This window comes from Pseudorasbora parva, chromosome 9 (assembly GCF_024679245.1).
Source record: "Pseudorasbora parva isolate DD20220531a chromosome 9, ASM2467924v1, whole genome shotgun sequence".
Lineage (NCBI taxonomy): Eukaryota > Metazoa > Chordata > Actinopteri > Cypriniformes > Gobionidae > Pseudorasbora > Pseudorasbora parva.
This window is the reverse complement of record NC_090180.1, coordinates 38,565,918-38,581,822: the sequence shown is the minus strand read 5'-3', so window position 1 is coordinate 38,581,822 and position 15,905 is coordinate 38,565,918. Positions and strand designations below refer to the sequence as shown.

Sequence of the window (15,905 nt, the reverse complement as noted above, 5' to 3'; positions counted from 1 at the left end):
GGTGTAATCAGTAATGTAAAATGTATTTTATAAAAAATAAAAATTAAAAAAAAAAGCTTAATGAAGAAACTTGGACGTATTCAGTAAGTGAGTAATTATTTAGAGCAATTCAAACCAATTACACGTCATGACGGATTCTTTAAAAGAGCAGACTCCATAAGTGTCATTCGTTTGCGCCTCAGACTGCACTAGTCATTCTGTATGTTTACTGTTGTCAGCATCTGTGGAAAAACCGCAGATGGTCAAGACAAGAAACCAATGATGGTCAAGGTTATGTTTTAATTCTTGATTTCTAATCCACAGATTATTGCATTGGTCACTTTCTATGAGATTGTTTTGTGTCCACCTTTAGTTTTCTGGTCTTCAGCAATGTAACAAAATGTTCCAGTTAAGCATCCACATTATGTCATTGTAATATGACCATTTAATGAGTAATGGATATGATGAGTAATCAGAATAAAACTAGTTAATTTAAGATGTGAGCCATTGCCTAGCAGTTAGCTGTGTTATTCACAATACCTTCCCACTCTAAGGTTTCCCCTCTTCCCCCATTCCCTCCCTTTGGCCTCCAGAGGATTCCCATAAAAGTGTTCTGTTCTGTATTGAACATTTCTGGAGCAACACACTTTCTGTTAAAATAAATCATAAAAGTGGTTTGTTTGTTTCATGTGTTCATGAAAACATTGTTCATCAATCCATGAGGTTTTTACCTCACTGACACAGGGCAAAACCAGCACAAGGCAAAAGACAAACACAGTAGTAACAAAAAATATGATATTTTATTATAGGATATGATAAATATCATATTTTGAAATATGGTTTCATTATAAATGTGGTGACTATCTGTACGGTGGACACCCAACATGATATACGACATTTCCCATCTGAATCTAGATTATTATTATGTTATTTATTGTGTATTTTACCCCAAATACTATTCTTTAACATATTTTCTGTTACTGAATATTTTTTTTCTTTATTTACTTTGAACAAAACTGAAAATCATTTAAGCTGCAGTATGTAACTTTTTGCATTCTAGCGGTTAATAAACAGAACTGCATGTGTCTTTTGGAAAAACATTGCAGCTGGAGCTACTTCTCTCGGTTTATGTCTATGGCGAGTCACGCAGGGACTGTGCTCCTCCGCCGCGGTTCCTACCAGACCGGTCTAAATTAGTCCCAGTATAAACATTTATTATAAGTGTACCATAATGATTCAGGGTAAGGCAAAAACACGGTTTGGCAAAGGGATTCATGTTGTTCATGATTCATGTACATTCTCATTATATAATTTTTGTAAATCTTGAACACAAAAAAAAAGTTACGGAAGAGGATCTTTCCAAGGATCTGGCGAGATTGTATGTGGAGAAATGGTCTCTGATCTCTTGCCAGGTGTTCTCCAAACTCATCAGGTATTTTAGGAGAAAATTCAGAGCTGTTATCTTGGGAAAAGGGGTTTGCAAAAAGTATTTAATAAAAGGATGCCAATAATTGTGGCCAACGCGTTTTGGAAAAATCACATTAATTGATATGTGATTTACCCCCCATTTTAATTTCTTTTACTTCAATGAAAGGATATATTTTTGTGATATTTTTTTGATAAAAGATCAAAAGGATAAGCAATGCAGATTTATTTTTAACAGACATATTTGATCATATTTACCAGGGGTGCCAAAAAATGTGACCACCACTGTGTCATTAAAAATATTAAGATTTCACATTTAGAATCTCCTCAAAACATTCAATAAATATTATTAAACTAAAATGTATTTAATTGAAAAATAGTAATGGTGTATGTAATAGAGAGAGAGAAGGGAAAGGAAATGCAGCTGTATGAATGCTGCATGTTTTTAATAGCGTTAAAAAACAAAAGAAATAATGAAACGCAATATGTGGCGGCTGGTGTTGATTCTGTGCCGCTACAAATTAGTCTATGTGTGTGAAACACTGTACCGGGATAACCTGGCTTCTCTTGAGACACTCGCATCTTGACGGGATTGGTTACAACATAATTGTGATGTGGAAAACAAGGCCGTTTCAAACTGCATTTTTGAGACCGTCTTTAGTTCACTGCAGTTTTAAGGAAATCCTCAGCAAATGTTGACTTTGACTTTAAATTTGAAGATGAATTTGCCAAACATGGTTTGTCTTAAAGCATATAAAAATCACACTTAGAAATAAAAACAACATAAAAAACCCTTTTTATAGCTGTGATGTGTGCTACTGTCAAGCGATGTGCTGTAACTTATGAGATTGAATGTGTTTAAAATAACCATTCAAATAAAATAAAACATTCTGATTATTCAGTCTGTTTTCTGTTTCAGGTTCATTTTCCAGATGTGGAGAGAGTTGAGTGGCTCAACAAGGTATGTGTGTGTGGTGTGGTGGGGTGGGGTGGTTTCATAAAAATAGATCTGCATCTAGGATAACCTAGAAATGTCTCCTCAAGAGTATTAAATCTCTCTCTTTCTCTTTTTTTCACAGACTGTGCATCAGATGTGGCCATATATTTGTCAGTTTGTAGATAAAATCTTCAGAGAGACCATTGAACCAGCAGTGCAGGGGGCCAATGCGCACCTTAGTACTTTTACCTTCTCCAAAATAGACATGGGGGACAAGGTACATGCACATGTTTACCTAGCTATCTAAATGAGTGCATACTGTAACGCAAACCCTAAACCTTCCTCTAAAAGTCCCGTTGAACTTTTTGCATTGAAAGAATACACATAAAACATTACAAATAAATAAAGCATGTTATGTTTCTATCTGTTTATACATAATTACAAAGTATAATTCTTATTAAAATATATTATGGTTTAATTATATCTAAATTACTATGATGTGTTAATTATATTATAAACAATAAATAAATAAAGCACTTGTTTTTACCTTTGAGAACATAGACTTCTGTTATAAAAAGCTATTTATAATTGCTACAGATTATCTTAAACCCTACATCTACCCCTAAAAGGAAAATTTTTGTTTTTTTGTACAACTTTTCTTTTCTTTTTTTTTTACCTTTGAGGACATCAAATGAAGGTTTAGTCATGTTTAACGTTTGTGTGTGTGTGTGTGTGTGTGTGTGTGTGTGTGTGTGTGTGTGTGTGTGTGTGTGTGTGTGTGTGTGTGTGTGTATGTATATATATATATATATATATATATATATATATATATATATATATATATATATATATATATATATATATATATACATATATATATATATATATATACATATATATATATATATATATATACATATATATACATATATATATATATATATATATATATATATATATATATGTTTATGTATGTACATATATATGTTATGTAAACACAAACTTTTATTTTAAATGTGATTAATCGATTTGACAGCACTAGTTCTTACAAACAAAATATATAAAAATTTTGTCTTTCTGTCTCCAGCCTCTCAGGGTGGATGGAGTAAAAGTTTATACAGAGAATGTAGATAAACGACAGATTATTATGGACCTACAGATCAGGTAAAGTACACATAGACACAGTTAACCACTGGGACTAATTAATGGACATTTTTCAACCTCTTTTTTGATGTTGTTGTTGTATTTGTGTAGTTTTGTCGGAAACACTGAAATTGATGTGGACATTAAGAAATACTACTGCCGTGCAGGAATCAAGAGCATACAGGTAAGACAGAGAGACAAGTATGTGACACATACCTGCTTACGTGGTGCTGACATTTGAGTAGGTCCCCATTACCCTGATAACAATCAGAGCAACCACACATCAGCCTTTTGAGTTTGAACTTTATGCTAGAAGAGTTTCTTTTCTCTGTTAGATTAGAGTCGTGCATTAGAGGTAATAATAGTCTCTTCTCATATCTGCAAACAAAAGTTTTTTTAATTATTTATATGAGCTTTTTGCCAACTGGAGAATATAGTAATGATGTTACAGGAAACATTACAGAGGTGGTGGTGTCAGGAAATGACTTAAGCAGGATCGCCTGCGCATATAATGCATGTGAATTACCCAATAAGTCAGATTTTTTTTTTTTAATTTAAATGCATAGTGGTTAATGCATATGCTGCGACACACTGTAGTGCTCATGCCAAAAAGTTGGAAATCCAACATTTCACATGTTCATTCTTTCTTTCCCCGTGATTTCCCTATCCTCTTTCCAATATTTCTTTTTTTTTTAATGATTAAAGGCACAATATGTAAGATTTTTGCATTTAAAAACAGTGTTACATATTTTGTTCAGGTGTGTACTTGTATTATCCCAAATGTTTCCAACAATGTTTAAATCCAGAAAAAGTGTAACCTCCCTCCTCATTGCGACAGCTGTCAATGGCGTCGTATCTGCCTTACCATCGATTTCCGGTTCTACTCCCGTAAAAAAATAGGAAACACCAAAGACACTTTATTATATTATGTATTTTATTAGACAGGTGAGCAACTTTTTGGATACTTATTATACAGCTCAGCATTGTCTAATTATTGGAATCTCTTGTTTTCTTGATTTAGCGCGAGTAACAAGTATGTGCAAATACCATGCCGCAGCGACAGAAAGGGCTTTTTTTGTACAATATACAGTACTGGCCAAAAGTTTGGACACATTACTATTTGTAATGTTTTTGAAAGAAGTTTCTTCTGCTTATCAAGCCTGCATTAATTTAATAAAAAATACAGGAAAAAAAATATATTGTGATATATTATTACAATTTAAAATAATTAATCTAAGTATTATAAAAAAAGTATCACAGGTTATGAAAAAATATTAAGCAGCAGAACTTCCAGCACTCATAATAAATCAGAATATTAGAATGATTTCTGAAGGATCATGTGACACTGAAGACTAGAGTAACGATCCTGAAATTCAGTTTTGCTTCACAGAAATAAATGATCATTTATTTCTAATAAGTATAATAAAGTATAATAAGTATAATAAATAATAAGTATAATAAATTGAAAACCAAATATTTTAAATTGTAATAATATATCACAATATTTAAAAATAATCTGTATTTTTGATCAAATAAATGCAGGCTTTATGAACAGAAGAAACTTCTTTCAAAAACATTACAAATAGTAATGTGTCCAAACGTGTGCCTTTACTGTACATACAATATGTTTTCAAATGAATTGCATGCCATTTAGCAACACAGGTCATCCAGATTTTATTAATATGATATTTCTATATATAATTCTAATATTGATCTAGCTTACTGCAATGTGCAACAAGCATTGGCGTAACTTTTTCAAAAAGTGGATGGAACAGAAGTGTGTGTGGGGTCTCCATATGGTCTCAAAAAGTAGTGAGGACATGTCCCACCCATCCCACCTGCCATTTATGCCTATGGCAACAACCGCCATGATAACCCATAGAGTAACATTATAACATAGCTTTTTAACACAGTTAAACATATTTTAGTATGATTGTTTAACCAAGTAAAACAGCGCTGTGATACTTCGCAATTTTAATTTGTCAAATAAAGTGATCTGTATGAGTAGTAATTTAGCACTTGCGGATATTTCATGAAATAGAGAAAGGACACATAACTGTAACAAAGTTCAAGTTCAGGAAAGGAGGAGGCAGGAACCGGTAAACTTTAAACATAACTTTAATTGTAGTAGACATGGTCAACATGGTAACACTTTAGTATGGGGAATGCATATTCACTATTAACTATGACTTTTGCCTCAATAAACTCCTAATTTACTGCTTATTAATAGTTAGTACGGTAGTTTTTGTAGCATTTAAGTTTAGGTATTGGATAGGATTACGGGATATAGTATAAAGTCATGAAGAATTAGGCATTAATATGTGCTTTATAAGTACTAATAAACAGCCAATATCCTAGTAATATGCATGCTAATAAGCAACTAGTTAATAGGAAATAACTGAACCTTAAAATAAATTGTTACCAAAAACATAACCAAACAAGTTGCAGCGGCCGATTATGACATATAAGCATTATAAAAACAGCAACGTAAAATGTCCTAGGTCTGGTCCTCTCCCACCCTTCACTGTCGTAATACCTTCCTTCATGGGACTCAAATCTGCTCCCGCGGCTCTCGGCCCCGCCCTGGTTCATACCGCAGTAACATCAATAAATCTGCCTGAGTCCCGTCGGATTGGTTTCCATCGGCTGTGGAGGTGAAGACAACACCTCCCATGATTCCACTCATTCATGGCATCATCAAGCTATGTCTTTTGAATAAGCAACCTCTAGCTGCAAAACTTGCATACTGTGCCTTTTATATGTCAGATTAATTATGCAAAATATTATAATGTGATATACTGTACTGCTAAATGTTTTTACTAACCTTTTATTTGTTTGTTGTTTGTGTGTGTAGCTTAATGGGGTGTTGAGGGTCATCATGGACCCGTTGCTAGGAGACATGCCTCTGATTGGTGCCCTGTCTGTGTTCTTCCTCCAGAAACCTGTACGTTAACAACCACATATACACACACTCACAGACAAACGTATTGCTGAAGAACTTGCTTCCATTGTATCTGATTAGTTTTTGTACCGCATACCTGACATTACCCGCATTAGACAATCATACAATATAAAGAATGATGAAAATGTCCCTGTTATTTAATAATAACCCACACCCTCGAGGTCAGAGAACACTGCTCTGACCTGCTCTGCAGAAACTGTTCAAAAATATCTGAAAATATTCATTATAAACCTCAAAAGTCTCATTCAGTTATCTTATTCTCAGCTATTCATTACCTGGAAGTCTTGATCCCGAATTTTGATCTAAAGGAAACTTTACTTCTCTGTCTTTAATCTCAGTATCTTAAACATTGAGTGAATGTTTGGTTTCTGAATTCAACTCAAACCCCAACTGCCCACTCTTTCTGGTTCTGGAGTTATGAGTGTAATCATTTCCAATAAAATAAAAAACATGTTAGGGTTAAACATTTGGACTAAATCAACAAAGCCAACGTTTATGAAACAAACACAGTCATTTGCATGTATCTACAACCATATTGTATTAAACAATTTGAAATGTGAAATCTCTTTCAGTTTCTGGATATAAACTGGACAGGTCTTACAAATATGCTGGACATCCCAGGAATAAAGTGAGTGACACGTGTCAATCATTACACATATGTAGTCATGTTATTATGCCAGTTTCATGAAGCCAGCCTCCCTTTGAAACGCACATGCTGTCACATGACCCATTTTGTATTTTGAGGTGGCACAAATAACAGTCTCTCACACAAGCATTATGCACGCTCACTCTGGTCTCAGAAATGCTGCTCTTCCTGTCAGACCACATCAGAGGATCCGCGGTTACACCCACTTGTGATAATGATGATGGGGTCTTTTAATAATCTGTTTATCTCAAAGGCCGCCCTAGGATCCCCTTCCATCAACGTGTGTGTCCAAATGTAGAGTTTAATGTGATTTTACAGAGCTCTCTCTCTCTCTCTCTCTCTCTCTCTCTCTCTCTCTCTCTCTCTCTCTCTCTCTCTCTCTCTCTCTCTCTCTCGCGCGCGCTCTCTCGCTCGCGCTCTCTCTCTCTCTCTCTCTCTCTCTCTCTCTCTCTCTCTCTCTCGCTCTCGCGCGCGCTCTCTCGCTCGCGCTCTCTCTCTCTCTCTCTCTCTCTCTCTCTCTCTCTCATGCTCGCTCTCTCTCTCTCTTGCTCTCTCTCCTTTTATAGTCATATCATAGGTGGAGCTGGTGTTGTGGTTTAGGCGTGGTGAATGAGATCTTGGCTTTTGTTATATTTTTCCTCTGTCTCAAACACACACATATTCACAGAAGAGTCACATTTCATGCTCTCTTCTGCTCAGACATCAGAGCTGAAATCAATCTGAATTCCTTTATCGCATTGTATCAAATGATTAATTCAAATGTTAGTACATAGTAGTTGGGGCCATCTAATTTAAAGTGGTTCTATATATATATATATATATATATATATATATATATATATATATATATATATATATATATATATATATATATATATATATATATATATATATATATATATATATATATATATATATATATATATATATATATATATATATATATATTAGTTTGCGGGTAGTTTACACAAAATAATGTTTTTTGGTGGTAACAACAGTTGTTGTTACATAGACAAAAGTTCTGACTGCTGTTTTCTGTACAGTGAAAAGTAAAAGTAGATGGTAACTGTGGTTATCAAGCATAAATTACCAAAAAATCATAATAAAAGTGGTCCATACAACTTGTGATCTATAATAGCCAGCCCTTCAAAAAATTGTTTCAGAAGCTGTTTGTATATTTATTGATGAGTGGGTGGATATATTGAGTTTAATGCATTTGACTGATTTGTTTTTATATTTATTTGACATCATTATCATTTATACTAATCTCTCTCTCGCTCACAGTGGTCTGTGTGATGGCATTATTCAGGATATCATATACAGTTACCTTGTGCTGCCAAACAAACTCAATATCCCACTTGTAGATGATGCACAGATTTCCAGACTCCGCTTCCCTATGCCGAAGGTGACGCGCACACACATATACACGCTTCACATACACATGCATACATGTGTATATATACACATAATATTTCTATCATATAATGTGTGTGTTTTGTTTAGGGCGTTCTGCGGATTCATTTTCTCGAGGCACAAGACCTAGTAGGGAAGGACACGTTTCTGGGTGGAATGATAAAAGGAAAGTCGGACCCGTATGGTGTCATTCAACTCGGTAATCAGCTCTTCAGATCCAAAGTCATCAAAGAGTCGTTAAATCCTAAATGGAATGAAGTATATGAGGTAAGGGGCTGATATGTGAGCAAGTGGGTCTATCACTGACATGTTTTGAATTGCTAACTGAGGTGTTTATGTGTGTTATGTGTTTTAGGCATTTGTATATGATAACTCAGGACAGAATGTGGAGATAGAGCTGTATGATGAGGACACAGATAAGGATGATTTTCTGGGAAGGTAATTGCTTTGATTGATCAAGTCAATCTTTAAATGATCACAAAACATCATACTTCAGAATTTCACCTTAAAGATTTTCATGGTCTGGGTGTGTCTGTGGTTCAGCAATTCCCTATGTGTAGTCCCCACAAGGATAGGAATATAAGAAATCTGTAACCTTGTGGGGAGATTTTGGTCCCCATGAGGAAACAGCTTATAAATCACACTAAATTATTTTTAAAAATGTAAAAATGCGGAACGTTTTCTATGATTGGTGATTGGTTTTGGAGTAGGGTTATGGTTAGATTTGTGCAATATAAAATCATTATGTCTATGGAAGATTCCCATAAAACAAAAACCCATCATGTCTGTGTGTTAATTCTCTGATGTTTCTCCTCCTGCATTCTTTAGCCTTTCGCTCAGCGTAGATGAACTACTGAAGGAACAGAAAGTAGATGAGGTAGATGAGCACACAAGATTTTTTTGTGTGTCTGTGTTATTTTGGTCTTGCATGTTCAGCTTGGTTTTTCAATATCTGAACTTAAAATGTATTCAGAAAAATATTAAATTAATATTTCACTTAAAAATGTAACGGCATCATTTACTCAGCTTGATGTTCCAAACCCATATGACTTTCTTTCTCTTCTGTGAAGAACAAATAGTAGATTTTTGAAGAATGCCCTGTCTGCTCTTTTCCATATAATGAAAGTAAAAGGGAACTGACAAGATGACAAATATACCATAAAAGTATCATAAATGTGGTTCATAAGATGAGTAAATGACAACAGAATATTCATATTTGAGTGAACTATCCCTTTAATAAATTAAAAAAAAGGATAAATAAAATAAAAGGATACATTTTTAAATGTATGTAATAAACCTATTATAAATGTATTTTATATAATAAATACCCCCAATTGTGTGTGTGTGTGCAGTGGTTTTCACTTAATGATATTGCTAAAGGGAGGCTTCACCTGAAGATCGAATGGCTTTCTCTTCACCCTACACCTGATAAACTCGACGAGGTAACATAACACTCCCCTTATACACATCATAGTGATATGATATGACTTCTGTTAACAATTTAGACTTAACTGATCAAAGAAAAAAAGTACGCTTTCCTTCAAAATTTTGGATTGGATTTTTTTTTAATAAATCTTAAAGAAATACAGTAAAAAAATAAAATAATAAAACATAATATTGTGAAATGTTAAGTTTAAAATGTAAATTAATGTTATCTATAACTGTGATGGTAAAGCTGAATTTTCATCATCATTAGTCTTCAGTGGCACATGATCCTTCAGAAATCATTCTAATATGATGATTTGGTGTTTAAACATTTCATATTATTATCTCCAAAACCATTTTGGCCGAAACAAAAAAAATGTGGTCACCAAAATTTTAACTAGTAACTATATTTATTAAGATTTGAACCCTAATGTTAAGCTTATTGCATGTAAAATTAGACATTATTTACTCTTTTTTAGATGAAGATCCGCACAATTTAGATCATGGACACACTGATGAAAGTTATATGTATTGCTTTTCAGGTTTTAAGCAGCATTAAAGCCGATAAAGGGCAGGCCAATGATGGACTGTCATCAGCATTACTGCTGGTGCTACTGGACTCGGCCAAAAATCTGCCAGTGAGTATTCCCCCCACACACACACACACACACACACACACACACACACACACACACACACACACACACACACACACACACACACACACAAGCTTTCTTTCTTGTTTCCTTATTTCAAAATGCTCCACCTTCCCTATTTCATCTGATATCACTTCCTCTACTACACCTGGTCTTCTTTCAACCTCTTTCTGTTATCCTCCTCTGGTTTCCTGTCGTTCGGGGTGAAGAGTGTTTTTGAGGGGAACGTGGGCAGTGGGTGTCTGAGAGAGCGCCGCTCTGCTGGGCTGGTGTTCTGTGAGAACACTTCTGCCCTCTACAGGACAATGTTTGTGAGTCACTCTGCTGGCATTTCCATTAGATTGTTCTGCTTGCGTTTTACCTGCATTTTGGTGCATTAACAAATGGTTACTTCATTTACAAATGTTTCATAGTTACATCTCAACTTCCCTTTTGCATGTAAAATCGTCCTGTAATGCTGTTCGAACTCTGAGGACAGTTTTGTTTGCATTTGTTTATGTCGTGGTCCATCCTCTCGGCATGCTAGTGTTTACAGAGGCCCTGCCTGCATTTTGCATAGATATAAATAGTCTCTGTATGAGAGGTGTTAATGCAGCCATTTTTGTTTGTGCAGTTGTTTTATCAGTGCAAAGGTGTACTTTTTCCTTTAAAGAGGTCATTTGAATGTAGAGTGTCAGAGGCAGTTCAGGGAAATCTTTTTGACTATGCTCACAGAGCAACAGAATGTGGTTATCTGCCCAGTTTGTAGTGCTAAATGTGGTTATGGGCTAGTTTTTCATTGGCCAATGATGATACCGATATCTAGAGATCAGGTTGGCTTATTATGCGGTTTGTATTATCGTGTATATGCACATCTCCATTATACTATTTATGAAAAAATGGCAAAAAGTCACACATGGGATGATAATACCATATGACAACAAAGGAGGCATGCACAAAAAAAAAACGCTTACTAAATACATTTTACCTTCAAATTATTTGAAATACAAAAAGTTTTAGTTTCAATTGATGGGGTCACATTTGACAGGAGAATGAAGTAGTTATTGGTCAGTACTAATATCTAAAAATAGACAAAAAATTTGCTGATTAATTATGTAAGCGAAAGATTGACTTCAGTTACATGTCCATACAGACATTATTCGATCCTTTCCTGTCTGCTGTTGTATTTACAGGACAATTTGAGACTGGCACTTGTCAGCAAATATGCTTGTGAATCCCGATCATTCCCTGTGTGGACGTAGCCTCAGCGATTACGTTATGATTGTGTTTGTAACCATAATAAACAGGAGTACACGTGGGATTGTGTTACTCCAGCAATGACACGAATGGGGGCAGGGCGGTAAGGCAGCTTTTAAATTGAAATACTACAGTTCAAAAGTTCGGGGTCCGTGATTATTATTATTTTTGAGAGCGTTGAATATAAGGATTGTGTTCAAAAGTGATAGTAAAGACGTTATATGTTACAAATGATTTCTATTTCAGATAAATGTTGTTTGTTTAAACTTTCTATTCGTCAAAGAATTGTGAAAAACTTTTTTTTATCATTGATAATAATAAGAAAAATTTCTTGAGGACAAACTCATCATATTAAAATGGTTTCTGAAGGATCATGCAACACTCTAGACTAGAGTAATGATGCTGAAAATTCAGCTTTGACATCACAGGAATAAATTATGTTTTTGTAATAAATTAAAATAGATTTGTTTTATTTAAACTGTAATAATATTCACTTCATTTAATATGTAATTCAATATTATGTTTGTTTTTTTCTTTATTTTGCCTTGAAGATAAGATACTACTTTCAAAAACATTAAAAATCGTACAGAATCTAAACTTTTGATCAATAGTTTGCAGGTGTTGGGGGGGTGTAGCAGGTAGAGCAGAGTGTCAAATTTGGGAGCATGTTGAATGAAACAGGGGTTACACTTTATTTTAAAGGTGTCCTTGTTACAGTGTAATTATACAGTTAAGTACTGAGTAATATGTACTTTAGGGTTAGGACTAGGGTTTGGTTTAGGAGTTAGCTGCTTCTCATTATACATAATTTACTGTTATTACTGTAGTAAGCACATGTAACAAACACCATTTAAAATGAAGTGTTACCAAAACGGGTCCTACTCTGCACTTCACTGTTTGAAGTGCATAAAAATTAAGTAATTTCACACGGACAAGAGTGGCTGTGATTCAGCCATAGGTAACAGAATGATAACGAGTGTGATATTGCTTTTATACAACAGTTCCATAAGAAATGTAATGTTGAATAACATTTCCAAACAAAAACAGAATCAACCATAGCAAGCAAGCAGCAAGCAAGCTCCAGAGCCATTTTATAAAACATCAGCACGCTTGACCAATCAGATTCGAGGACCGTAAATAACTGTTGTATAATTGTCGCTGTATCGCCTCATCCCTCGTTTTATCTTCTTCATCTGTCACTGAGATTGTTCAAGTCTGTATGTGGTTGATCTTCAGTGAAGTGTGGGTTGGACTGGTTCTCTTTGGATTGCCTTGTCTATATTTCTCTTTCATTCTTTCTTCATCATTGTCCTTGACATCTGATCTGTGTCTTCTCCTGTGCCTACTCTCCAGACATCACTAGTCAAACGCAAATGAATAAAGCCCTGTCCATGCTTATGTGTTCTGCTTCAACATTCGAACAATCCTACAGATAAAAGACAAAGAGGCCTCTTCTTCTCTCATTTTCATCGCATTAACCATGCATTAAAACTGTAACCATCATTCATTTTGTTGTGTATGAATGAGTGCTCCTGTGTCTGTGTGTTTGTGTGCCATTATAAATTTAACTGCATGCAATCCTCCTAATAATCCTGCCTGTATTTGTATTTGTTTGCGCGTTTGTCTCGTCCTTTTCTGCTTGGGGAAATAAGCGCAATCCTTTAGAATTCAACAATGCAGGTCTGAAGAAGGGTACGGGCAATAAAGTGAAAAAGGTAACAACCAGTTTTCTCACAATTTACACACACATACACAAAAAGAAAATGTAGGAAGATCTCTCAAGGTGACTGTGTGTAAGATGATCTGTCTGCAGCAGGTACCGCGTGTGTGCTTGGATTAACCGCATGCAGTAGCAGGCTATCTGAATGCCGCACAGAGGCTTTCTAACTTGTGTAAATCTCAGCCAGCTTTCCGATCTTATTTTCCCAGTTCTGAATTGATTGCATTTGATTCAAGCAAGTTAGGAACAAATGTAAACACACACGAAGTTAGGAACAAATGTAAACACACACGATCTTGCATAAATGCCACATGCATGCTTAAAGGGTCAGTTCACCCCAAAAAATTTAATTCTGTCATTAATTACTCACCCTCATGTCGTTCCAAACCCGTAAGACCTCCGTTCATCTTCAGATTTTAGACTTCATAGACTGCAACGTAATTTCAACTTTCAGGTCCCAGAAAGGTAGTAAGAACGTAAAAGCACAAAAAATATACTTGTCCTTACTACCTTTCTGGGCCTTGAAAGTTGAAATTACGTTGCCAATAATTTTGACTCATCTTGCCGTTTGTAAAATCAAGAAGAAAAGCAAAAAATTAAGCTTGTTGTATTTTTCCTTAAAGCACATAACATATACTGCTCAGTAAAAATGCTTTTTGCTTGTTGCTTGATTTTAAATTGTCCCTTTTTAAACGTGCAAGTACTTTAGCTGGATCTGCCGGATTTTTTTTTTTTTTAATTCAAAATTGTTTTCAAATTTTTGTGCTGATACTTCAAATATTATTCAAATGTAATCTTGATTACATCCTATTCTCAGGATTAGGCTTTAGTTCAATTAGGACATTTAAATAGCTTTTATAAATGTGCTTTGAAAACACTGCGCAGATCTTAAAATATGTCAGTATCATTATTTTGTCTCGAGATGCATATCTTGAGATAAAAACAATGACACTGACATATTTTAAGATATGTCCGTGCAAGTTGCTTTCAGTTAAAACAGCTCAAACATGCATTTTAGTCTGGGACTATCTTAAGCCTTGTTCGTGAAACCGGAGATTACTAATGTTATCTCCTTAGATTAAATATTTACTGTATTCACAATGTTTAGTTTAGTTTAGTTTATTGGTTTATTATAACGTGGACAGTCCCTTTTTTAAAAAAATAGCAGCTTTAGCCTCTACGGCTAATTTCCAGCTGTAGTCCCCGGCCCGTTGTTAATAGGAGAAAATATTCCAAATGTAAATGTCTATAGTAATTGACAGCAAGCCACAGGTGTGGTTCATAGAAACTCTTTAAATGGGAGTAAATATGATACTGTATGTTTACATAGCACAATTTCAAGTCACTCTTAGGTAAATATGTATTTCGGATTGTTACATATTTGAGATGACACATTGTTTGTTTGTTGTTCTTTGCTTTAGTAAGTGTGGTTCCAGATGATATGATTTTAGTACGTGTTTGAATGTGGAAGGGTTGTTAATAAACATTTGTATATTTTTCAGACCGGTAAAAAGGTCACCAGTGTGCCTAGTCCATTCGTCCAGTTTACTGTGGGACACAAATCCTTTGAGAGCAAGGTAAACACACTGACACACACAAGTGATTGCTTCTTTATTTAATCTGCCTTCATTTCAGAGGTGCATATTGTGTTATTCTTACATGTACAAATTTAAACAGAAAAAAAAGTTTAAAGCTAATTTAAGTGGATTTGTATGAAAAGAGGTAAATAAATACACTGGACTTAACAGAAGAGAGATCTTTAATTGTCATTGTATAACAATATTTGGCTGTAAAAGGTGATGCTTAAGTACTGTGACTTTGTATGGTAATGTAATTCCAAGGTCAAAGCCTTTGTGTTTTCACTTTTGTTAAATATTTAATGGTTAAATGTTTTACATTCCCTTCTCATTCTTCTCATTATAGACAAGATTTAAAACCAACGAGCCAGTTTGGGAGGAGGCCTTCGCATTCCTGATCCACAATCCAAAGTGTCAAGAACTTGAAGTGGAGGTAAAGCACAAACAGACACTCACACTATGGGCACATGGGGTGATGTGGCCTAGTGGTAAAAAATGTGGGTTGTAGACTTCAACCCTTCAAGAGGTAGCAAGCATTTATAACAAGACAATGTTTCTCGCACATTCTCTGATGTTTTGTGTCTGTGTGCAGGTAAAGGATGACAAACACGAGTGTTCCCTAGGGACGTTTTCTCTTCCTCTGTCTAAGCTGCTGCAGGAGGATCAGATGACTATCAGTCAGCGATTTATCCTCAAGAACTCAGGACCAGGTGCTACACTCAAGATGAAGATGGCACTTAGGGTAACACACACACACACACACACACACAGCTCACACACATTTTG

The 15,905-nt window shown here is 34.9% G+C and overlaps 1 protein-coding gene across 3 annotated transcripts in view; it reads left to right on the top strand.

Annotated features, from left to right (window-relative positions):
- esyt2a (extended synaptotagmin-like protein 2a) overlaps nt 1-15,905 on the top strand; it is a 33,746-nt gene that overhangs the window by 8,895 nt on the left and 8,946 nt on the right. Inside the window, exons 2-18 of one of the 3 annotated variants that reach the window (XM_067452538.1) lie at nt 2,324-2,365; nt 2,484-2,618; nt 3,429-3,505; nt 3,596-3,668; nt 6,339-6,428; nt 7,019-7,074; nt 8,377-8,497; nt 8,596-8,772; nt 8,861-8,943; nt 9,334-9,382; nt 9,858-9,947; nt 10,473-10,568; nt 10,796-10,897; nt 13,475-13,537; nt 15,045-15,119; nt 15,466-15,552; nt 15,712-15,861. In XM_067452538.1, the coding sequence (XP_067308639.1) occupies nt 2,324-2,365; nt 2,484-2,618; nt 3,429-3,505; nt 3,596-3,668; nt 6,339-6,428; nt 7,019-7,074; nt 8,377-8,497; nt 8,596-8,772; nt 8,861-8,943; nt 9,334-9,382; nt 9,858-9,947; nt 10,473-10,568; nt 10,796-10,897; nt 13,475-13,537; nt 15,045-15,119; nt 15,466-15,552; nt 15,712-15,861 (1,566 nt within the window). The remainder of the gene's footprint in view (nt 1-2,323; nt 2,366-2,483; nt 2,619-3,428; nt 3,506-3,595; nt 3,669-6,338; nt 6,429-7,018; nt 7,075-8,376; nt 8,498-8,595; nt 8,773-8,860; nt 8,944-9,333; nt 9,383-9,857; nt 9,948-10,472; nt 10,569-10,795; nt 10,898-13,474; nt 13,538-15,044; nt 15,120-15,465; nt 15,553-15,711; nt 15,862-15,905) is intronic. The other 2 variants (XM_067452539.1, XM_067452540.1) reach the window with 2 other exon arrangements.